Source organism: Staurois parvus, unplaced genomic scaffold, assembly GCF_062004578.1.
Source record: "Staurois parvus isolate SC_StPar_1 unplaced genomic scaffold, SC_StPar_1.0 ptg000310l, whole genome shotgun sequence".
Taxonomy (NCBI): Eukaryota; Metazoa; Chordata; class Amphibia; order Anura; family Ranidae; genus Staurois; species Staurois parvus.
In genome coordinates this window covers 717,842-740,090 of record NW_028318106.1, presented here as the reverse complement: position 1 = coordinate 740,090, position 22,249 = coordinate 717,842, and the positions used below count along the sequence as shown (strand labels likewise).

The following is a 22,249-nucleotide window of genomic DNA, read 5'->3' as shown; positions in this document are numbered from 1 at the left end:
GATCTAGAACGTCTAAATATTTATTAATCAAATACGGATAAGTCCAAACTATAAATGTGGCCTGCAATTAAAAAATGCCCTATAGAGTTGCCACCTTTTTCTTCAAGCCAAACCTGAACACTATAGTGGCGTATGGCAATTTTGTTTCACAGTATATACTATAGCAGGGGTATTGAATTAAAATTCAAGGGGGTCTGGTTGCAAAAATTTTCTTACGGCCGAGGTCCAACTCAAGTTTGTGCACTGACATCAGCGTGCCCCCTTACATCAAGTATCCCCATCAAAGCGCCCACTTACAACAGGTTTCTGCAGCAAAAAGCCCCCTAACATCAGTTGTCCCCATCAGAGTGTCCCATTACATAAGGTTCCCCCATCACAGTGACCCCTAATTAGGGTGTCCCCATCAGAGTGCTACCTTACATCTGGTGTCCCCATCACATCAGGTATGCCCATCAGAGTGCCCCTTTACATCAGCTTTCTCCAGCAAAGTGCCCCTTACATCAAGTGTCCCCTTCAAAGCACCCACTTACATCAGCTTTCTGCAGCAAAAGGCCCCCTTACATCAGTTGTCCCCATCAGAGTGTCCCATTACACAAGGTTCCCCCATCACCCCAAATTAGCTTGTCCCCATCAGAGTGTTACCTTACATCAAGTGTCCCCATCACATCAGGTGAGCCCATCAGAGTGCCCCTTTACATCAGGTGTCCCTATCAGAGTGCCCTCTTACATCAGGTGTCCCCATCAGAGTGCCCTCTTACATCAGGTGTCCCCATGAAATCGCCCACTTACATCAGGTTTCTGCAGCAGAAGGCCCCCTTACATCAGTTGTCCCCATCAGAGTGTCCCATTACATAAGGTTCCCCCATCACAGTGACTCCTAATTAGGGTGTCCCCATCAGAGTGCTACCTTATGTTAGGTGTTCCCATCACATCAGGTGTGCCCCTCAGAGTTCCCCTTTACATCAGTTCTCTCCATCAGAGTGCCTCTATACATCAGGTGTTCCCATCAAAGTGTGCCTTTACATCATATTTCCCCATTAGAGTGGGGAACCCTTAGTACCCCTTAACATAATACTTGCCAATCAGAGTGCGCCATTAACATAATATATGCCCATCAGCTTGCCCCTTAACATAAAATGTGCTCATTAGAGTGCCCCTTCCCATAAAGTGTGCCCATCAGAGTGCCCCCCTAACATAAAACATGCCCATCAGAGTGCCCCTTAACATAAAATTACATAAAAATATGTAATTGGTTGCTGGGATGCCCCGCAGTCCCAGCAACCAATGACTGCTGAGCGGCAGGGATATGGCACTTTAGTCTGGGGGGGGCTGAAGGTCCAGAAAGGAGCATCACTCAGTCTGTGATTCGGACCGTGGTCCGCCATTTAATGACGGCTGCATTATAGGATTGTAAAAGACCTGGGACACCTTTGGGTGCACCAAGGAGAGTAGTAATGCGGCGTGCCACTGCAAAAAGTGGGTGTGGCCAAATTGCGTTAACAGATGGCAACAGATTTGTGTATGACTATTTCAATTTCTTGGGGAGCCACAGTCCGGTCTAAAAAATGTGCCTGAGTTTCATGCAGACTGAAATTCAGACACATGACTCGAAAACTGGGCTGTCCAGGTGAATCCAGGACAGATGGCAACATGATTAGAGTTACATGAATTTGTTCCAGATCGGTTGAACTGGAGGGACAGTATGTGTGTCCGGGTTTCAGGCGCACGTGTCAAAACCCAGACCGTCTGGGTCAGGTGGCAACCCTAATCTCCTACACCATGGCCTGCATAGCGTGGAGGAGGAGGTGGGCTACAACAAGGCAGCCATTTGCCAATTTTAATTATGATGCACTGTATACGTAAATCTCTGCTGGTATTGTTGGGATTAACTTGCTGCAGCATGATTGCCGTTCATGTGGAGAGCCTCGTAGTTGAGATATTTAAGCGAGAGGAGGTGGGTCCAGGTATTATTCTTATCTTGGACTTTGGTCATGGGACAGAGAAGGACCATACATGGAACGATGTAGCACTGCATTGAAGTGGGTCATCCCTGGGATCCCGAACAGGACTGTAATGAGTAAACCACCGTTAGATGGGAACTATTACAAGTCAATGGTATGAGACACTACAGTATAGCCCTAAAGACTATGCCATATGTTCAAGAGGAACGTTGTTCATTTAACACCTGTTGCACTTCCAAGTGAATGCTAAAAACAAACTGCGTGAAAAGAAACTGTATGGAAAGCAATTGTATTACCACATCTTTATTCAGTTGCTGGTTAAGTGAATCATCTGGTCTGATTATTGGTAATGACAAGTGAGTGAAATTCTACAGTATATGGGAACAGGGAATGATAAAGTGTAAGTGACCTTCAGGGTAATGGAGAGTGTCAAGTAACTAAGCAAGAAGCAGCCAGTTTGGGAGAAGAGGCAGTGGTGGCCAATGATGGAGTTTCAGTTGAAGAGATGGATTGGTGGCTGTATGTCCTATCGGTCTTGGCGGCAGGGACCCCATAGTTGGGGCCCACTGCATAGCAGAGCTTTCAGATAAACTGGCCCTAGACTACAAGTGTGCAAAACCTTGTGAAGTATGCAGCAGTTTCCCTCGTTACCTTCGGGCTGAACAAAGTGTAAAGTGTAAAGTGTGTTGAAGAACTGGTGAAGGAGAATCAATCTTTACCACTATTTCCCTTGAAATAGCTACATAGTCAGTGCAAGGACAGGTGTCACTGGCAGATAGGAAAACATCATCCTTGTGGTGTGGGGCCCGGTGTAGCACTTTGGTCTCTTGGCGTGCTAACCAAAACATGAACACAGAACAACATGCAAACATTCAACTTAAATAGTCACATGCCTGACGAAGAGGTCCTATGAAACATTGCACTTTCCTTTGTGATGTGATTTTTCTGCAATAAAAGCCTTTTGGACCACATTTGGAGATCCTTGGTGTGCTGGCAAATATGTGCATATAGCAGTCCATGTGGCTGCTATGAGGTTGAGGGTGGGAAGAGGGCCCCACTAGGGAGGTTTTCTGCCGTCTCTGTTTCTGGATGAGTTAAAGACAGGGGCGGACCGACAACTCATGGGGCCCCCAGGCAATAGGGGATCATGGGGCCCCTGTGTCCTTGCCCAAACTCAAAAAAGCCTATGAAAAAGGTATCAGGGGCATCTCATGGGGCCCCCTACTGACCCCGGGCCCTCGGGCAGTGCCCGAGTTTCTAAATGGTCAGTCCGCCCCTGGTCGAAGATGTACAGGATCATGCTTTTGGACCATGCTGTTGCTAGTCACAGATCTATGTTACATCACCCTTATCTGTGAGTAGATTTATTACTTTCAGAGCTTCTAGACATCCTGGCCAGCACTTTAAAGTGGTTATAAAGGCTCAACTTTTTTTTATCTTTTTATGCATTCTATGCATGAAGAGGAAAAACCTTCTCTGTGCAGCAGCTCCCCCAGCCCCTCTAATACTCACCTAAGTCTCCTCTTGATCCAGCGCCGTGCACTGGAGTCTCGGCAATCCCAGGACTCCCTCTCCTCATTGGCTGAGACAGCAGCGGGAGCCATTGGCTGCCCCTGCTGTCAATTACAGCCAGTGAACCAATGAGAAGACAGTACACAAGCCACACACAAGCATACAAGCAGCGGCTCCGTGTGTGAATGGTCACATGGAGCAGCAGGTGCCCCCACAGCAAGCTTCTTGCTGTGGGGGCACATGACAGGAGGGAGGGGCAAGGAGCACTGGCAGGGGACTGGGAAGAGGAGGTCTGTGCTGCTCTGTGAAAAACTACTGCAGAGAGCAGGTGAGTATGATGTGTTTGTTATTTAAGAAAAAAAAAAATTAGCCTTTAATATCACTTTAATATTAAGGTATAAGTTCACCTTTCATAACATGTTACACAAATATTCAGGGTGTAAAAAGTTACAAATAGACCAGCCCCCGCTCCCCCCCCCCAGCTCTTCCGCATTGACAGCTAGTGGGGGATCTTCTCCAGGTAGCCCGTCTTCCCGCATCACTCGTTCACAGTCCCCGGTTGTTTGTAGTTCTCAATGAACTACCGCGGCACTGTGGAACGCCGTGGTAGTTAATTGATTCTTCCTGTCAGTATATCTGCTTGACCGTACATCCCGGACAGGCAAACAGATACTGTATGCTGACAGGTCTGCAGGAGACCTGCATAGCACCACCGATCTGCTGATCATGGGTGCAATGCTTTACAGGCTCCTGCAACTAAAAAAATAAAAAAAATGCACGTTTTTGCCTGCAAAAAAAGTGTACTTATTTGTTTAGCAAAAGCTGAACTTATCCTTTAACTCTGTATGCCTAGCACAATATTCCTTATGCAGGCCATACATGGGTGGAATTGTCGAATTCCGAACTAATTTTCTTTAGAAAATTGGAAATTTTGTGCGTTTTGTAATCTGATGTGCCACCATTGATTTTCGAATTTCAACCAGCCAAGCCTTCAATTTCTTCTCATTTTGCTACAGAAAACAATTTACGTGGCCAAGAATTTTCTTTTCTTTTCAGGTCACAGCTTTATATTTCTTGCACGATTCTCCCATCATTGGTTCGAAATTTGTTCATATTTCAAAAAATTTCCAACATGCCCGATCACTCAGATTTGATGGTCCTATGAAAATCAGCCATTTCTGTGATCCGTTAATGGTGTGAAATTCGAACGAAAATTCTTAGAAAAGATTTTCGAAAGAAAATTCTTTCGGAATTCGACCCATGTAAGGCTAAAAAATCCCAGAGTGTCTTCTCAGCTGAAAGGTGATTAGACCCTTCCCTAGAAACTTCTGTCCCCAGGACCTTGTTTACAGCTCTCCTGTTGCCTGTTCTCAATTTACGCATGCTTTACGTTAGGATCAATTACACTATTGTCCCAACTGACATTGCCAGGTGTCACAAAGAGAGGTCCCTAGGGGGGCACATGAATTGTAGTTATGCCCCTTGTGGAAGGTTCTCTTTTACAGGCATCAGGTGTCTATTAGATCACTGATATACCCTCTGTGTCCAACAGACAAAGATCAGAGAAAGAGTCCCAGATCTGCATCTGAGCTGACCCAGAGCAACAGCAATTTGGAGCTCTGAACATGAATGTGTTCGGGGCTTAAAACTTCTGAGTTTGATGGTTGCAGAGGAGACTGAAATTAGATTTATCATCCTAGCATCCTGACTGTAGTAAAAAAGGTCCCAGCCTCACATTCATCCCCTCGGAGGCCAAAACTGCAGTCAAGAGGGGTGCAAGGACTATCAAGTGTAAACTGTCATTTTTTAGGTGTCTTGATGGGTAGGGTAAGGGAAAAGCTGTGCCTTTTGAGCTCAGAGATTTGCATATTGAGTATCCAAGTGACTCACAGAGTATGTATAACAGCCAGCAACCAGAAGGAAGAGCCACCAGTAGGAGCTAGACACTAGACCTGGAGCTGAGTGTAACTAGGAGGGTCAGCATGACTGGCGTGTGCAGAAAAGGCAGAGTTTTGAGCATGGTTGTAGTGGTTTCTTTTTTAAAATATAAAGAGCACTTACTGTACCTGATTGAAAGGGTGGGAGCTCAGGTGGTGGTCCTTGGCAGTACCATCTTAATAGCATCAAGGTCCCTTGGACAAAGTAATGCACTGGGGCCCCTACCAGCCTGCATCAGGTGTCCCCAACACAGTGCCCTCCTACATTACATGTCCCCATCCATCAGGTTTCCCCATCACAGTGCCCCATGACTGTATACTCTTACATTAGGGGTCCCCACCACAGTGTCCCAAACCATCAAGTGTCCCCATCACAGTGTCCCCATCCATCAGGTGTCCCCATCCATCAGGTGTCCCCATCACAGTGTCCTCTTACATTAGGTGCCCCCCCCCCCAGTGTCCTCATCCATCAGGTCTCCCCATCAAAGTGTCCTCATCACAGTGCCCCTATCACAGTGTCCTCTTACATTAGGTGTCCCCATCACAGTGTTCTCTTACATTAGGTGTCCCCATCACAGTGTCCCCATCACAGTGTCCCCATCAATCAGGTGTCCCCATCACAGTGTCCCAATCCATCAGGTGTTCCCATTACAGTGCCCCCATCCATCAGGTGTCCCCATCACAGTGTCCCCTGACATCAGAGTTGTACCCCCTTGTACCCCCATGTATTCACAGATCCCAAGTGCTGTTCCCTCCTGTAATGAAGTCATCTCCTCCTTCCTCTCCACTGCTGAGACAGATTTGTTCTGCAGGAGGGGAGAGAAAGCTGAAACATCTCTCCAGCTTCAGCCAGCTGCTTCTTCTCACAGGAGGAGCAGTTACTTCTGTCAAAGAAGATCGGCACAAACGGCCACATCTCCCCCCAACACAGCGCGCTGGCATCCTGCTTGTCCTAACCTTGATCATGGGACATGCACCTGGGACCCCTGGGTGGTGCCCAGGTGTGCCAATTCATTAAGACAGCCCTGATCCTTTTAGTTTTTTTACAGTTTAGTTTCTGACGTCAATGAGTGTTTTGTTTCCTTCTGTGTTTTTTTTTATCTAATTTCGGTCATTAAGTTAATTTGTCATAGTAGAGGGCAGGGATCTCTAGGTCTTTGAAGGTAGCGCTGTTTTAAAATTTTGGAGAATTATTCATTGGGCCCATCTCAGGTATGGGTGTCCCTTCCCAACAATAAGTTACATTGATAACTTTGGGGAGGTGATTAGGGTGTATCTGGGGGGACACTGGTGGTTTCCAGATTTATAGTATTTGTAAACCTCAGCATTTGCAGTCCCATAGTCTAGACAGGTGCATGTGGGTATGCTGGGCAGATAAGGTAACATGTTCAAATAAATGCTTCAGTATAATTAATTATTAGGGGTGCAGCTGAAGTGAATACCTACCAGCAAAGTCAGGCACAAAGTAGTATTTAGACCTGCTTGACTCCTCTGAAAAACCCCCAAAATGCTTATTTTCCATAGCTGATTACTCATCAGGCAGCATACAAAGACCACTGTCTCAGACTGCTGTACAATGCTGTGATCTTGCCATACACATAATATTTTTTTTTAGCAATTCACAAAAAGTTGCACTCACCTTCTGTGCATTCGAGCTAGCAACTTAGAGTCCTTAGTCCAAGTAATAGTGGAATCGGCATGGATGTCCCCAAAGTGACAGAAGAGCTTTAAGTTTCCAGAGTGATCAGGAAACATCTCAGCTTGGATGCCATGCAGGATTTTGGGGGCTGTAAACAAGATAATACAAATTAGAATAAAATATAGATATTTTTTAATTTTACTGTACATAATGTGAGACTGAGAAACCAGTTGTATCATTTTTCCTTTGGTATGCCAACTGTAGGAGTTTTTGATAACCAGATGTGTGGCTTGGTGTATGCAAGTATGGGCACCCATAGGGAACAGCAGTAATAGAGATGGCATGAATGGGTTACATAAGCAATTCCAAGACTTTTTTGTAGCACAGTCCAGTCCTCCTCTGTTGGAGAAAATGGTCTCCAGGACCAACAATGATGGTAAATCTTTCCAGTCAACTGGTGTTAACTTTTGCATTGAAAGGAGGTGTAGGGGTGGACTGTAATTACAAAGTGAAGTAGCCTCTAGTGTTAAGCAGAAAGTGTATTTAAATAGGTGTAGCACCTTCCTAGTTAACTAGGGGGAGCTAGGCTCCAATTGTTAGTTAGGGCTGAGTAGCAGCCTGGGCGTGATAGCTAGCAGGGGTCACATTTTGGTTAGAGTTGAGAGGCTCTGCAGACCAGCCCTCTGGAATTTCCTCTTCCTAGAACTTTGGAGAAGCAGTGGGTGGATCTCAGGAGTAGTTGGTCTGTATTCTTAGAGGATCCTGGCCAATCCCCAACAGGAGGCTTGGCAAGGGGCCAAGACAATCTTTAAGAGTAACTGAGCCTGCTCACCAGGAGGAGTGGAGGAGGAAGAGTCGGGTGGAAGATGTGAGAGAGGAAGAGATGCAGGAGCCTGTGAAGGGGGCCCAGATGGGAAAGGGGCTCACCTCCAGGCAGAGAGACCTTGGAAGGAGGAAAGCTTGGGACTTCACCGACCCCTGAGAGAGGACCACCAGTGTGGTGGGGAAGGAGTGGCCCTGCTAAAAGGCCTGGTAGCAACTACTGACCCACCGGCAACACAGGAGGAGGACCAAATGAGTAGACCTGCACCCCCCGGGTCAGCAAGGGGAAAAGGCACTCTGGTAGGAAACTGGATTATCTTTTTACCCAGGACTGCTTACACTGCAGTGGCAGGCACTGGATCCCCTGCCCAGGGATTCACCCAGTACAGCTGGATGAGGAGAGGATTCATCTGGGGTCTGTGGGAGATGCTGGCTAACTCTCCAGAAGAATTTTTGCTGTAAAGACTTGTACATAATATCTAAGTGTTCATTTACACTTATGGTTAGGGGCTGTAAAAATAGGTGGTTATTCATGGTATTACCGCACTTTAGAGTGGAAATAAACCCAAAAACAAAAATATAATCTATTGCCTCTCAGTGATGTGACAAGATCATCCAGCGCACAGGGCAAAAATGCCAAACTGTGCCCTCCTTCATTATTGGTGACAGCGGCATAGTCAGCTCAGTGCTGGAGCGTCCAGGAGACAGCAAGGAGGAGGTGCAGGTTGTGTTCTCTCTCCCGTTCTCCTTCCTGACAGAGTAGTGCTCCTGTATTTCTATACACACAGCTGTGGCTTCTTAACCTCCCTAACGGTATTCCCGAGTGTAGCTCGGGGTAAAATGTCTGTACCAAAAGCGGTAACCCCGAGCTACACTCGGGCTTACCATGCGGCGCTGCATAGGGAGTCCCTGCAGCGCTTACCTTGTCCTTGGCTCCCGCGATGTGTCCCCTGCAGCGTCCCCGGCCATCTCCTCCGGCCGATGCCGGCATCCGCCTCCTGTGTTCCGGTCCCTGTGACGTCGGGACGTACGGGCGGCGGCGGGAAATTTGAAAATTTAAAAAAAATTTCATTTTTTTCAAAACGATTTTACATAGTAAAACATTACTGTTTCAACCCATTTCACATACATTTTGTCCCGAGTGCTTTGTCCTGTCCCCTGTCTGCATTTTGATTGTTCTTTCTGCCTGGAAACTTAGAAAAGTCCATGGTGTCCCTTTAGGTCAAAAGCGGGTTTAGATCAGCTAGAGAACAGTGACAGTAAATCAGAACCACTTGCAGAATTGAGTGATAATGATTCGTGGAGAAATTCGTCATCAGACACTGAAAACAATTTTGCGACTTTGCTCAGCGATGTGCGAACTTGGCGCTATATTTCAAATTTCAGTGTTTTTGGTTTGATTATATTGAATTAAATGTATGATTTAGAATCTTGTTCAGAGAGATTTCAGTGAGTTATTCCTAAAAATTACAGCCTACAATAAAAAAACTACATATTTCCATGCAAAATAATGGTACCGCTTTCAGCATCAAAAATATGAAATAATCATACCGCCAGGGAGGTTAATACAGGCATGCTGCTCTGGCAGGAAGGAGAACAGGAGAGAGAACACAACCTGCATCTCCTCCCTGCTCTTTCCTGCACACTTCTAGCACTGGGCTGACAGTAGTGATACCTCTGTCACTGTATCCTTACATTAAACCACTGCTCCCAGGGCAGCTGTTCCTCCTGCCCACCCCTTGTCCCAGCCCTGTTGCCACTTAATAATCTTTAGATGTGGTGGCTGCATTAGTTTTCTTTTTTTTGGCTTTTTGCCCTCTTTTTTCACCTGGTGATCTGGCTAGTAAAACACCTCCTATATTACAGTGCCTCTATTCTGAATGAAGGAGCATCAGGGGCACACTTGTGCGAGTCGGGAACGCATGCATAAATTTTGTGCATTCCCAACCCACAAGTAAAATGTGCTGCTCTTATCAGAAGTGCAGGGTTGCTATTAAATCTTAAGGTACCCCCACACATCAGAAAACACAACACTCTGCATGAAACGGCATGGTGCCGTAGCACCATACAGCTCCTTGTGGCCATGTTTTTGAAAAAATGTTAGGGACTTTTTTCCCCACGTTTCTCAAATGAAATGCAGCCCGTTCAAATTAGTGTGCTGCTAGGCCGGTACAATTGTTGAAAAACAACAGACTTACTGGCCAGATCACCAGATAAAAAATAGAAGAAAGAAAGTCTAAAAGTTTCACTGTAATAAAAATTTACTTTTGGGTTTAATATCACTTTAAGCTGCAAAGGTAGCCAGAGTTGTACACAGGCCATGGTCGTGATGCTTGACCTTGAGATGTGTGGAAAATAATATACCCCTTCATGTTCAGCAGGCATTGCAACCGCCAAACATGACCTACTCATGTGAATTGTGCAACCATGAGCCAATCGCTAGCCTTGCGCCTAGAGTGTGGTATTCTCATTGAGAATCCCTTTTAGTTAGCAAAAAAAAAAGAAATGCTAATCAGGAGCCAAAATTATAGCCTCCTGGATGCTTGTCAGCCGCACATGTACAGGATTGATCCACTGTGGATTAAGGGCTTGTTAACACCACAAAAATTACCACTTCTGGATCCGATTCTGCATGCATGTTTTCAATGCATGTTTGATAAGTTCAGATGCATTTTTGCTGAGTTTCTGGATGCATTCCAGACGCTTTTTTTTCTTCTTTTTTTTATGTTTTTTAAAATGTACTGGGAACCGGTGCATTTTTTATACACTTTTAATGTGTGTAGGTGCGTTGTGGTGCATTTTTTATGCATTTTATCGCGTTCCAGTACAGTTCTGTGCAGGAAAAAAATGCTATATGTTCTACTTTTTTTTTTCTGGAACCGGAACGCACTGGAGGTGCAAGCACTGGTGTGAACTTTGCCATTGGAAACCATGTAACCTACTTTTTATGCATTTTGGAAGCAGAAAAAAGCACAGAAATGCATGTGGTGTAAACTAGCCCTTAAACCTGAATTAAGGTGTCTTTCATATGTCTAGTGTTTTATTATTTTTACTTGTTTATATTGTGCATTTATGACATGTATCATGTGTACAGTCTCTGACCATCTCTTGTAGCATGCGCATAGTATCTGACCACCGCCTGTTGAATGTACAGCCATCTCTGAGTGATGCCAGGGGCCACACTTGAGGCTCCCTATATCAAATAAGTTGACTGCCAACATGGGTGTGAAAAGGAAACAAGTGGAAAAATATGAAGAGACAAAGAGTGGGAGAAGGGAAATGAGCGTTGTTCACCAAAACATTCCGTGACATTTCCCACTAGGGTAGTGCTCTTGGTTTTTTAGGATCCCAGCAACATAGTTACATAGTTAGTCTGGCTGAAAAAGGACAAAAGTCCATCCCGTTCAACCATTAAAAAAAAAAAAAAGTTATAGTTCTACACCCACAGTTGATCTATAGAAAGGCAAAAAATCCAGCAAAGCATGATCCAATTTGCTCCAGCAGGGAAATAAATTCCCTCCTGATCCCCCGAGAGGCAATCGGATATTCCCTGGATCAACTTTACCTATAAATGTTAGTATCCAGTTATATTCTGTGTATCCAAGAAAGAATCCAGGACTTTTCTAAAGCAATCCACTGAGCTGGCCAGAACCAGAACCAAGGAGTCTATTCCACATTTTCACAGCTCTCACTGTGAAGAAAGCTTTCCATGTTTGGAGATTAAATTTCTTTTCCTCCAGATGTAAAGAGTGCCCCCTTGTCCTCTGTGATGACCTCAGGGTGAAAAGCTCTACACCGAGTTCACTATATGAACCACTGATGTATTATACATGGAGATCATATCCCCCCCTTATGTATTATACATGGAGATCATATCCCCCCTTATGTATTATACATGGAGATCATATCCCCCCTTATGTATTATACATGGAGATCATATCCCCCCTTATGTATTATACATGGAGATCATATCCCCCCTTATGTATTATACATGGAGATCATATCCCCCCCTTATGTATTATACATGGAGATCATATCCTCCCTTATGTATTATACATGGAGATCATATCCCCCATTATGTATTATACATGGAGATCATATCCCCCCTTATGTATTATACATGGAGATCATATCCCCCCTTATGTATTATACATGGTGATCATATCCCCCCTTATGTATTATACATGGAGATCATATCCCCCCCTTATGTATTATACATGGAGATCATATCCCCCCTTATGTATTATACATGGTGATCATATCCCCCTTATGTATTCTACATGGAGATCCTCTAATCTTTCCTCATAGCTGAGCTCCTCCATGCCTCTTATCAGTTTGGTTGCCCTTCTCTACTTTCTCCAGTTCCCCAATGTTCTTTTTGTGAATTGGTGCCCAAAACTGAACTGCATATTCCAGATGAGGTGTTACTAATGATTTGTACCGGGGTAATATGATATCTCTCTCTCTGGAGTCTATACCTCTTTTAATACAACATCTCCAGTAGGTAAATTTTGCTATTGAACAACCCAACAAATATAAATAATAAACAGAACACTTAATAATCACAATCTACCTATAAATGAATAATGCTCTTTTGGAAAGCTCCTCCTTTACAGGAAGTATTATTTATTATTATTTCAGGTACTTATATAGCACCATCAATTTACGCATATATATAGTGTACATTCACATCAGTCCCTAACCCTCAAGGGACGTATAATCTAAGGTCCCTAACTTACATTCATACATACACATACTAGGGACAAATAACCTACCAGCATGCCTTTGAGTGTGGGTGGAAACTGGAGCAAACCCACACAGGCACAGGGAGAACATGCAAACTCCAAGCAGGTAGCATCACGGTTGGGATTTAAACCACTGACCCTAGCGCTGCCAGGTAGACGTGCTAACCACTTAGCCACAATTTTTAGTGAAAAGCAGTGCACATTACACACATTAACACACATTAGGCACACACTTAACCCCATGAATACAATGAGATGTAAACCCCTTCCCAGCCAGTGTCATTAGTACAGTGGGTATTACGGATGAAAACAGGCAGTTTGTTGGCTATTTTGTCCCCATGCAAGACTACCGAACTACCGATAAGGCAGTACAGGAAGCTCTCCTGTAGGGGTCCCAGGTCCCATCAGTTCAACAGAGGGGTCTGTGTACCTGACTAGCAGGAGGGCCAGCTGTACTGCCTTATGGCTAAAATTGATTCTCTGTGGCTCTGTAGCCGCAAGGGGATTGGTTGCAGTATCTAGCCCTCCCACCAGTCTGATCATCCTCTCCCTTCCCGCTGGTTTGATTCCCCCACCCGGAAGCACTGCTGGGTTCTCCTCCTCTCCCTCCTGCAGCCTGTCAGCTGCTGTGGGGCACAGAAGGACAGGATTCAGGATGAGTGTGGTGGCTGGTAAATATTTCATATTTATCACCCCTTCAGTTCCTGAATGAACACAGTGAGCAATCAGTACCAATCACTCCTGTGCTCATTCAGAACTGAAGCATAGTAAGCTGTGAATGAGCAGGAAGGATCTGTATGGAGAGCTTCCTGTCCATTCATCTCCAGTGCAGGTGAGGGATTGGGGAATCTATGTCCTTAGTCCTATGTCCCTTTCTCTATCTCAAAAGATATCAGGGGTCTGTTTAGATGCCTGATATTTCAAAAAAAACAGGGCAGTTAAATAAAAAACTTTTTTAAGGGCTTGTTCAAATGTGTTCTGTTCTCTGAAGAGTGATCCATGTTCAGGTCCCTCTTCAGACATTTGACAGGTGGCGAGGAGGAGTTGTATCACCTCCTCACCACCTGCTTTAACCCCTTCAACCCTGCACTAGCATGCTGCCTCCCTTGTGAGTTGCATGTGGGTGCGGGGCACTTGTGGAGTAGCACCACTCATTTGAATGGGTCACATTGAACAGGGGAGTATAATTACTGCCATGGCCACACAGCATCACTCCCACAGCATGGAAAAAATTCACCCTCCAACTACAAATGTGCCCCCCCTGCTGAAATCCCCCCTCCCAGCTTAAATCCTCTCCCTTTCCCCTTATTCTCCCAGCACAAATCCCCCCCCCCAAAAAAATCACCCCTCCAAGCCCAAATCCTCTCTACCCCACTCCAAACCCCTTCACAAATCCCATTCAGTCCCCCATTCTAGCACAAATACAGAATAATTATCCCGTACACCTGCACCCACACACCTGTCAAATTAGGATCTGCGGCTGTGTTCATTCAGCTGCTGTGTCCCCATAGCATAACATAGGCTGCCTGCACACAGCTCCAGGCGGCTCCAGCCACATAAACAAACCTGCTGATTTACACTTTACAGGCCACAGTTCCCATGTGACTAAACCCCAACGCCTCATTCACACACAGAGCTTTATTTATTAACTCAAAACAATTGCATCTTTTAGATTTAGCAGGCATTTTGTAAGTTATTAAAAAAAAAGAAAACACAAAAGGGCGCACTCTCCTCATACATTACCTTGGTTACAAATTAATTTATTAAAAACATAACAAATGGCTACTCACAAAACAAATGTAAAAAACAAACATGCAGCCAAATGGGTCAATGTCACATGACTGGAGTCCTGTGCTGATGGTGCCCGCTGTGAAAAATCTGACACGCTTCGGGAGTTGAACTTCCTTTTTCAAAACTAAGATAGTAGAGAATGCCCATGCCCCATAAATAGGGAGAATTACTGATTGAAATCATCATCACACCCCCTCCATGGAAAATAGCCCCACTGCCGGGTCCTAAAGCTATTTGTAACTTCCGAAACGCATCAGTTTTCCCACCGGGCACCATCATCACAGGACTCCAGTTGTGTGACATTGACCCATTTGGCTTCATGTTCGTTTTTTACATTTGTTTTATGAGTATCAATTTATACGTTTTTAATAAATTCATTTGTAATGCACGAGGAGAGTGCGCCTGTAACGGAACCGACCCAGTCTGCGCTTGGGTACTTCCATTATAATACCACTTCCCAGTCCGAACACCGACAACAGACACCACAGCAGACCATACAAGACTAGACGACACCAGTCTTCAAGTAAACCAGGAAAAAGACTACTTTATTTTAACACAGATACAAGATATATACATTCAATGGAACAATCCCCCCTCCCTGCATAATAGGGACACAGGACGGGGCAATTTACATTTAGTAACAAGAGCCACACCAACAGACAGTCCCATCAGGAGGGAGCTGCTGGAAACACCCCCCACCAAGCCAATTCACAAACACATATATCCCATAATAGTTTGCTCCTAAGCAATACACACAATAGAACAATGGGATGCAACCACATGGCATTGAACAATCAACAACCCCCCACCCCAATATTAGGACAGATCACCCTGTACCCCTAACAGGCACAGGGTGACTTACACATAAGAGGGATATGGGGAGCTGAGACAGGGGTCTCCCCACCTCTCCAAAGTGAGCAGGGTTCCATGGGCCCCCAACCCAAAGTGACTCCCTTCACAGCGCCCTTTTGTGTTTTTTTTTGCTAGTATCAAGACTCCCCCATCTTTAGAGGGCTGCACCTCACCAAGTGACAGATACCATTCTACATGTGGAGCATGACGATTAGAGCGCTGGTGTTTGTTTCCTTTGGATGATTTTGTAAGTTATGTTATGTTTGTGTCCGCTAATAATAATTTTATTACATTTTTACCTAAAATATTCTTTTGATGTTTTCTGGAGGGTGAAGAGGGTCCTTTTCAGAAACTCTGTATGGGCCCCCGTGTTTTCTAAGAGCAGCTCTGTCTCCATGCATCTGCCCACCTCCCTTAGTGAGCAGGTTTGTCACCAGTAAAAATAGACCCTTTCCATGTTCTCATGCACAGTGCTTGTTCAGTGGAAAGTCACAACTGATGGCGTAAGCAGGTGCAGTCACTACTTTGATTAAGTTCTCTAGAATAGCTTCACTTTGAGAGCGTCTTGTTTCACAACATGCAATAAAGCTGTCCATGGTTTGTTTCAGAGGAGACTGGACTGCTAAGTCAGGTGGCTCTTAGTCACACATGGTGCTACAGCGATATCACCATATGGAAACTATTGTACCAGTCCATATATGACTATGGATCACTGACTTCTGCTCTGTAATACCACTGATGACCTTTTGTGGAAGGCCACATGGAATGTTTTAAGACCCATTTACATTTGTGTGGTACATTAATGCATGTATGTAAATGCGCATTAGGTCACACGTTATCATACTGTGCATTAAGGCATTCCGTTGAAATCAGCTTGGACACGGGACTTTCTAACATGGCACAGGAGCTTGGAGAGGCAGAAACTTAAAGTGGCTCTAAACCAGGGGTTTCCAAACTTTCAAAACAAAGGGCCAATTTATTGCCCTTCAAACTTTAGGGGGGCAAGATTGTGACCAGGTGGAGTAGAAAATGTCCCATCATCAATGGGAGTAAACAGTGCCATAGGCCTGGTGGTCAGTGGGAATAAAAAAAAAAATGACATTATTGGTGTCAGTGGGAGAATTAGTTCTCCATCTCTGGTGACAAAGGGAGGAATAGTGCTTTGTCTTTGGTGTCAGTGGAAGCAATAGTGTCCCAAGGGCCGGATAAAGGCAAGCAAGGGGCCACATCTGGCCCACGGGCCGCAGTTTGGAGACCCCTGCTCTAAACTCACATTTTTTAAGTAGCACTAGCCCAGCAGTAGATTTGGGTCCTCTGCTTTTTGTCCAGCCCTATGTGAGTCCTCAACCTCACTGACACCACTAGTATACCTTTCTGTAAACCTCAGCAAGCACACAAGAATCAGACTCACAAATCTATAAAAGAATAACAGACTGTATTGGCTGGTTAAAGTCATAAAAGTCTCACATAGTATATTGGCATGTTAAAGCCAACCAGCATGAACACAATAATGAATACACAATTAGCTTCCCCTTACAGGGACTAAAGATTTCAGCATAAACAATGACCCCAAGGGCACCAACTGTAGCTGTCTGCATGAGATGAATCTCCCCAAGTAACCAACAAAGTAACAACATGAATCGGCGCTCAGGGTAAAGTGGTCTGAGTATAGTCTTTGAGGTGAATATTCTGCTGGCTATGGTGGGGCCCTTTGGAGACATTAGCTTGCAGGAAAATAAGGGTGTGTCTATAGACTGGCTATTCAGGTACTGCACCTGAGATGTTGAGTCAGCAAGGGAGGGGAAACTTTACATGCAGTTAAGGACTTTAGAAAGAGGCAGATCCAGCTGTAGCAGTTAGAGTGTGCACAGTTGCAGTAGTAAGATGTTAAGGTGTGCACAATTACAGGAGTAAAATGTTAGGGTGTACCCAGTTGGATTGCTCTGGGGAGCAGAACAGGTAACTTAGCTGAATTGGGCCTAGCCTAGAAATGGAATAAGAACTGTCAACATCAACAGTGATTTAACTTAACCACTTGCCCTCCTGAGGATTTACCCCCCTTAATGACCAGGCCTCTTTTTGCTACTCGGCGCTGCACTAATTCAACTGATAATTGCGCGGTCATGCAATGCTGCACCCAAACAAAATTTACGTCCTTTTTTTCACACAAATAGAGCTTTCTTTTGGTGGTATTTTATTTTTCACGCTATAAACAAAAAAAGACCAAACTTTTTGAAGAATAACGATATTTTTTACTTTCAGCTATAAAAAATATATAGTAAACTCAAAGTTAGTTATAAATTTAGGCCAAAATGTATTCTGATACATGTTTTTGGTAAAAAAAATCCCAGTAAGTGTATATTGATTGCTTTGTGTGAAGTTATAGAGTCTACAAACTATGGTATAGATCAGCAATGGGCAAACTACGGCCCGGCGGACCTTTTAATCCGGCCCGCGGAGCGTGATACAAAAAAAAAAACAGCCAGGGCAGGCAAACATTTGCATCATTCAGCGCGCTCAAATGCAATGATTGGCCAGTCTTGCTGCCACTCACATCCTGATAGCCAGTGATTAGCTGTCAGGATGTGTGTAGGCGGGGCAGCGTGACGAACGTGAGGGGAGCTAGGCTCCTCTCACAGTCCGCCCTGAAGACCGGAACGGCGCGGGAACACGGCGAGAGGAACGCGCGGAGCAAAGGTAATTTAATTTATATTAATTCACACATACACATCATTCATCTACTCTTGGTCCGGCCCCCGGGTCCAATATATGAACCCATTGCGGCCCTCAAGTCAAAAAGTTTGCCCACCCCTGGTATAGATACTACAATTTACGCCATTTTTTTGCTATACAGCACTGCGCTAGTTTAACGGACAATTGCGCGGTCATGCAATACAGTACATAAATGAAATTTATGTCCTTTTTTTTCACACAAATAGAGCTTTCTTTCAGTGGTATTTGATCACCTGTGCATTTTTTATTTTTTGCACTATAAAAAAAAAGCTGACAATTTTGAGAAAAAAAACTATATTTTGGACATTTTGCTATAAAACAAGTCCAGTAAAAAAAATTAAAAAATCAAATTTCGTCATAAATTTCGGCCAAACTGCATTCTGCGATATGTCTTTGCTAAAAAAAACCCCAATACGTGTAAATTAATTGGTTTACACGAAAGTTATAGCGTTTACAAATGGCGGGAAAGATACTCGGATTTTGAATTTTGACTGCAGCAGACATTCCGACACTGGGGGGAACTGACTTGGGGTCACTGATATCCCCAGGGACACCAATACAGCGATCAGTGCAAAAAAAAAAAACACTGACACTGTACTAATGGCACTGGGGAGGAAGGGGTTAACTTTTTTATTCATTGAAAGGGTTAACTGTGTGAGGGGAGTGTTTTACTAGGGGGCGGGGGTGTGTACTGCACGGGGACACGCTGATCGGGAGAGATAAACTCTCAGCGTGGCAGGAGCTGTCAGGGAACTGACAGAAAGCAGAGCTACTGCAGCCCTGCTCTCTGTCAGTGATTGCCGCTAATCGGCGGGACATGGCCAGTAATGACCGGCCGTGACCTGGCGACTGAAACCGGTGGCCGGGATCGGCAGTGCAGGTAGGGCGGCGCGCCTCGCGCACGCCCCTACCTGTTTTGCAACCGCACGTTTTAAAACGTGCTTTTGCCCAGCCATGCCGACCTGCCGCCGTATTTCTACAGTGGCTGGTCGGCAAGTGGTTAAAAGTGGGTCTGTGGCCTGCTCACCACTCTCTCTCTCTCTGTAATTTCCCTGTGACAGTTGGTTGGATAAACTGATGGGGGGCCCCCTTTCATGCAGTTAACAGTCACTGATGGCAGGCAAGATAGCAAGTACCCTGACGGTTCACTCCTGTGTTTCCCCAGTGGGTCTGGGTGGTGGTAGCCTGGATCACAGACTGGCGTTTCAGAGTAGGTACCAGAGCAGCTGTTGGCACAATGTACCCAGCTCAGTCCAGCCACCTGATCCAGCAAAATTCACACACGTGCAATTACTAAACTAACCCTGCTCCTTCCTGGGTTTGTCCTTTAATCAGACGCCTCCGGCTCTCAGGTATCACTGGGTATTGTAGTTGGTTTCCCAGAGATAATGAACCAGCTGAATTTCAATCCATCTATGGCCATCTTAAGCCTGCACCTTTTCCCCTGCCGGTACCCCTTATTGGCAGCTTGAGAACAGCAGATGGAGCACCAGTTGTAGCAATTGTGTTGTTATACTTAGTGTGTAACAATATAATACAAAGCATAGTTATGATTAATGTTCATACATTGCCATCTTGTGGATATTTTGGTTATGGCACCTTCTTTTTCTGTCTTCCATGTTGTCCCCTCCCACTAGCTAGTGATGTATTTCCTCTTCTTTCTTCATTGTCTTCTTGGGATGAATATAGCCACTTGTCTCTAGGCCTCATGTAATCTGCTTGCATCTGGAAATACATTACCATGTTTTGACCTGTAAATACCATCCTTTCATTCATCTGCTACATCTTGTTGTCTGCTGTACCTACTGCATTGCTCGTTGGAAGTGCAGCCGTACAAAAGTGCAGCCGTACAAAAGTGCAGCAGGACAAAAGTGCATAGTTTGAGCAGCAGTAGTTGGATACAGTACGTTTAGGTTATTTCTAAATTATTTACAGTATTTCTAGTTGATTTTCTTAAATTGTTTACTTTTTTTTTAGCAATTAATACCTGTAATCTTCAGAGATCCCGGCTCACCATGCATGTACCCATGCTGGTCAACATCACAGGTTTACTTTGCTATAGGGATGCTTAGAAAAATGTATTTACGATCCACTTACTTCTCTGCCACCGCTCTGGTATTTCAAACTATGAGGGAACATAAGACACCCCCACTGACAAAAATGACTATTTTCACTGTTTGAAAAATTTCTCCAATACAAAACTTCTTCATTGAGCTTCTTAGGCAAATTTTGTTTATAAAAAGAAAAAAAATCTATTCTACTGTATGTATGGTTTTTTTTTTTTTTCCAAATAGGATTCATATTACACTTACCTGCCTTGTGTAATGGTTTTGAACAAAAACCCCAATCCTTTTCTTTTTGGGTCCCCCTCCCTGCTGAGTACGCCCAGTAGCAAGCCTCTTGCTATGGGAGCACTCACGCAGGCTTGCTCCCGAGCTGTGCTACTGTGAATGGACATTGTCCATTCACACAGGGTGCGGCTTGGCCACACTCTCTTCTCATTGGCTCACTGGCTGTGAGCCAATGAGGAGTGAGAGACCCGGGACAGCCAAGGCTCACATGCACATCACTGGATTGAGATGGGGCTCAGGTAAGTATAAGGGAGGGCTGGGGAGCTGCATTAATGCATTAAGGTGAAAAACCTTCTGTCTGTAGAACCACTTTAACTTCATTTATCGCCCATTTTCATCTATGTGGTGCTTTAATACAGACACAATAACATGCATTACTTATCTGAATCCTACATCGATTCAGCTCTGTGCCTGTCAGCAGGTCTTCTCCCCCCTCTCTCACAAGCAGGGGCAGACTGACCATTTGGAAACTCGGGCACTGCCCGAGGGCCCTGGGTCAGTATGGGGCCCCATGAGATGCCCCTGGTACCTTTTTAATAGTTTTTTTTGAGTTTGGGCAAGGACACAGGGGCCCCATGATCCCCTATTGCCCGAGGGCCCCATGAGTTGTCAGTCCGCCCCTGCTCACAAGCTTGGCTGACAGTAGCTAGAGTCATTGGCTCCTGCTGCTGCCAATCAAATCCTGTGCAGAGGGAGTGAGGGGTGGCAGCCAAGCCACTCTGTGTGTGTCAATAGACACACAAAGTCCCGCTCGGGAGCGTACCTGCATGCCTGCCCCCATAGGAAGTGACTTCCTATGGTGGCACACAGAGAAGAGGTGGAGCAGAGAACGCAAGTAAGGGACCCCAGAAGAGAAGATTTGGGGCCTCTCTGTGCAACCCTTGCACAGAGCTTGCAAGTATAACATCTTTTTTAATTTTAATGGAAAAAAAAATAGACTTTACAACATCTTTAAAGTAGAACTGAAAGCACAACCTTGTTCTAATTTGGATAGAATAATGGTGGCCATACACACTTCGATTCATTTTATTTGATCAATGAATTGAAATTGCAAATAATCGAATAGACGTAGCTTCCCTTCCATTTGTTTTGACTCAATTTTCAACCAGATTCAATTAAATTGAATTCATCAGCCAGTGCCGAAAATTATTGATTATTTTGTATTAATTGACAGCACTGAGATACTTTGTTCATGAACTATATTACAATCGATCAGATTATGAGATTACATGGTGTACACAGAGATGTGATTGACAATTTAAGATCATTATTTATGATTGTATCTTAACCACTTGCCGTCCAGACGATTTACCCCCCTTCCTGACCAGGCCAGTTTTGCATTACGGCACTGTGTTGCTTTAACTGACAATTGCGCGGTAATGCAACACTGCACCCAAATGAAATTTACATCCTTTTGTTACCACAAATTCAGCTTTCTTTCGATGGCATTTAATTGTCTGTATGGTTTTTATTTTTTGCGCTATAAAAAAAAAAAAGACTGACAATTTTGAAAAAAAAAACAATATTTTGGACTTTTTGCTATTAACCATGTCTAGTAAGAAAATTTAAAAAATCTAATTTTGTCATAAATTTAGGCCAAAATGTATTCCGTGACATGTCTTTGCCAGAAAAAAATCCCAATACGTGTAAATGAATTGGTTTACGTGAAAGTTATAGCCTTTACAAATGGCAATATAGATATTTTTTTCTACTAGTAATGACAGCGATCAGTGACTTATAGCAGGACTGCGGCGGACATTGTAACACTGGGGGGGGGGGGAACTGACTTGGTGTCACTGACATCCCCAGTGACACCAATACAGTGATCAGTGCTAAAAAAAAAGCACTGACACTGTACTAATGGCACTGAGCAGAAAGGGGTTAACAGGAGGGGCGATCAACGGGT

General features: G+C 44.5%; 1 protein-coding gene across 2 annotated transcripts in view; it reads right to left on the bottom strand.

Moving 5' to 3' along the window:
- Positions 1-22,249, bottom strand: part of ALPK2 (alpha kinase 2) — a 210,381-nt gene that overhangs the window by 130,965 nt on the left and 57,167 nt on the right. For both annotated transcript variants that reach the window (XM_089683424.1, XM_089683425.1), the window contains exon 4: positions 7,050-7,197. In XM_089683424.1, coding sequence (XP_089539550.1) covers positions 7,050-7,197 — 148 coding nt within the window. The remainder of the gene's footprint in view (positions 1-7,049; positions 7,198-22,249) is intronic.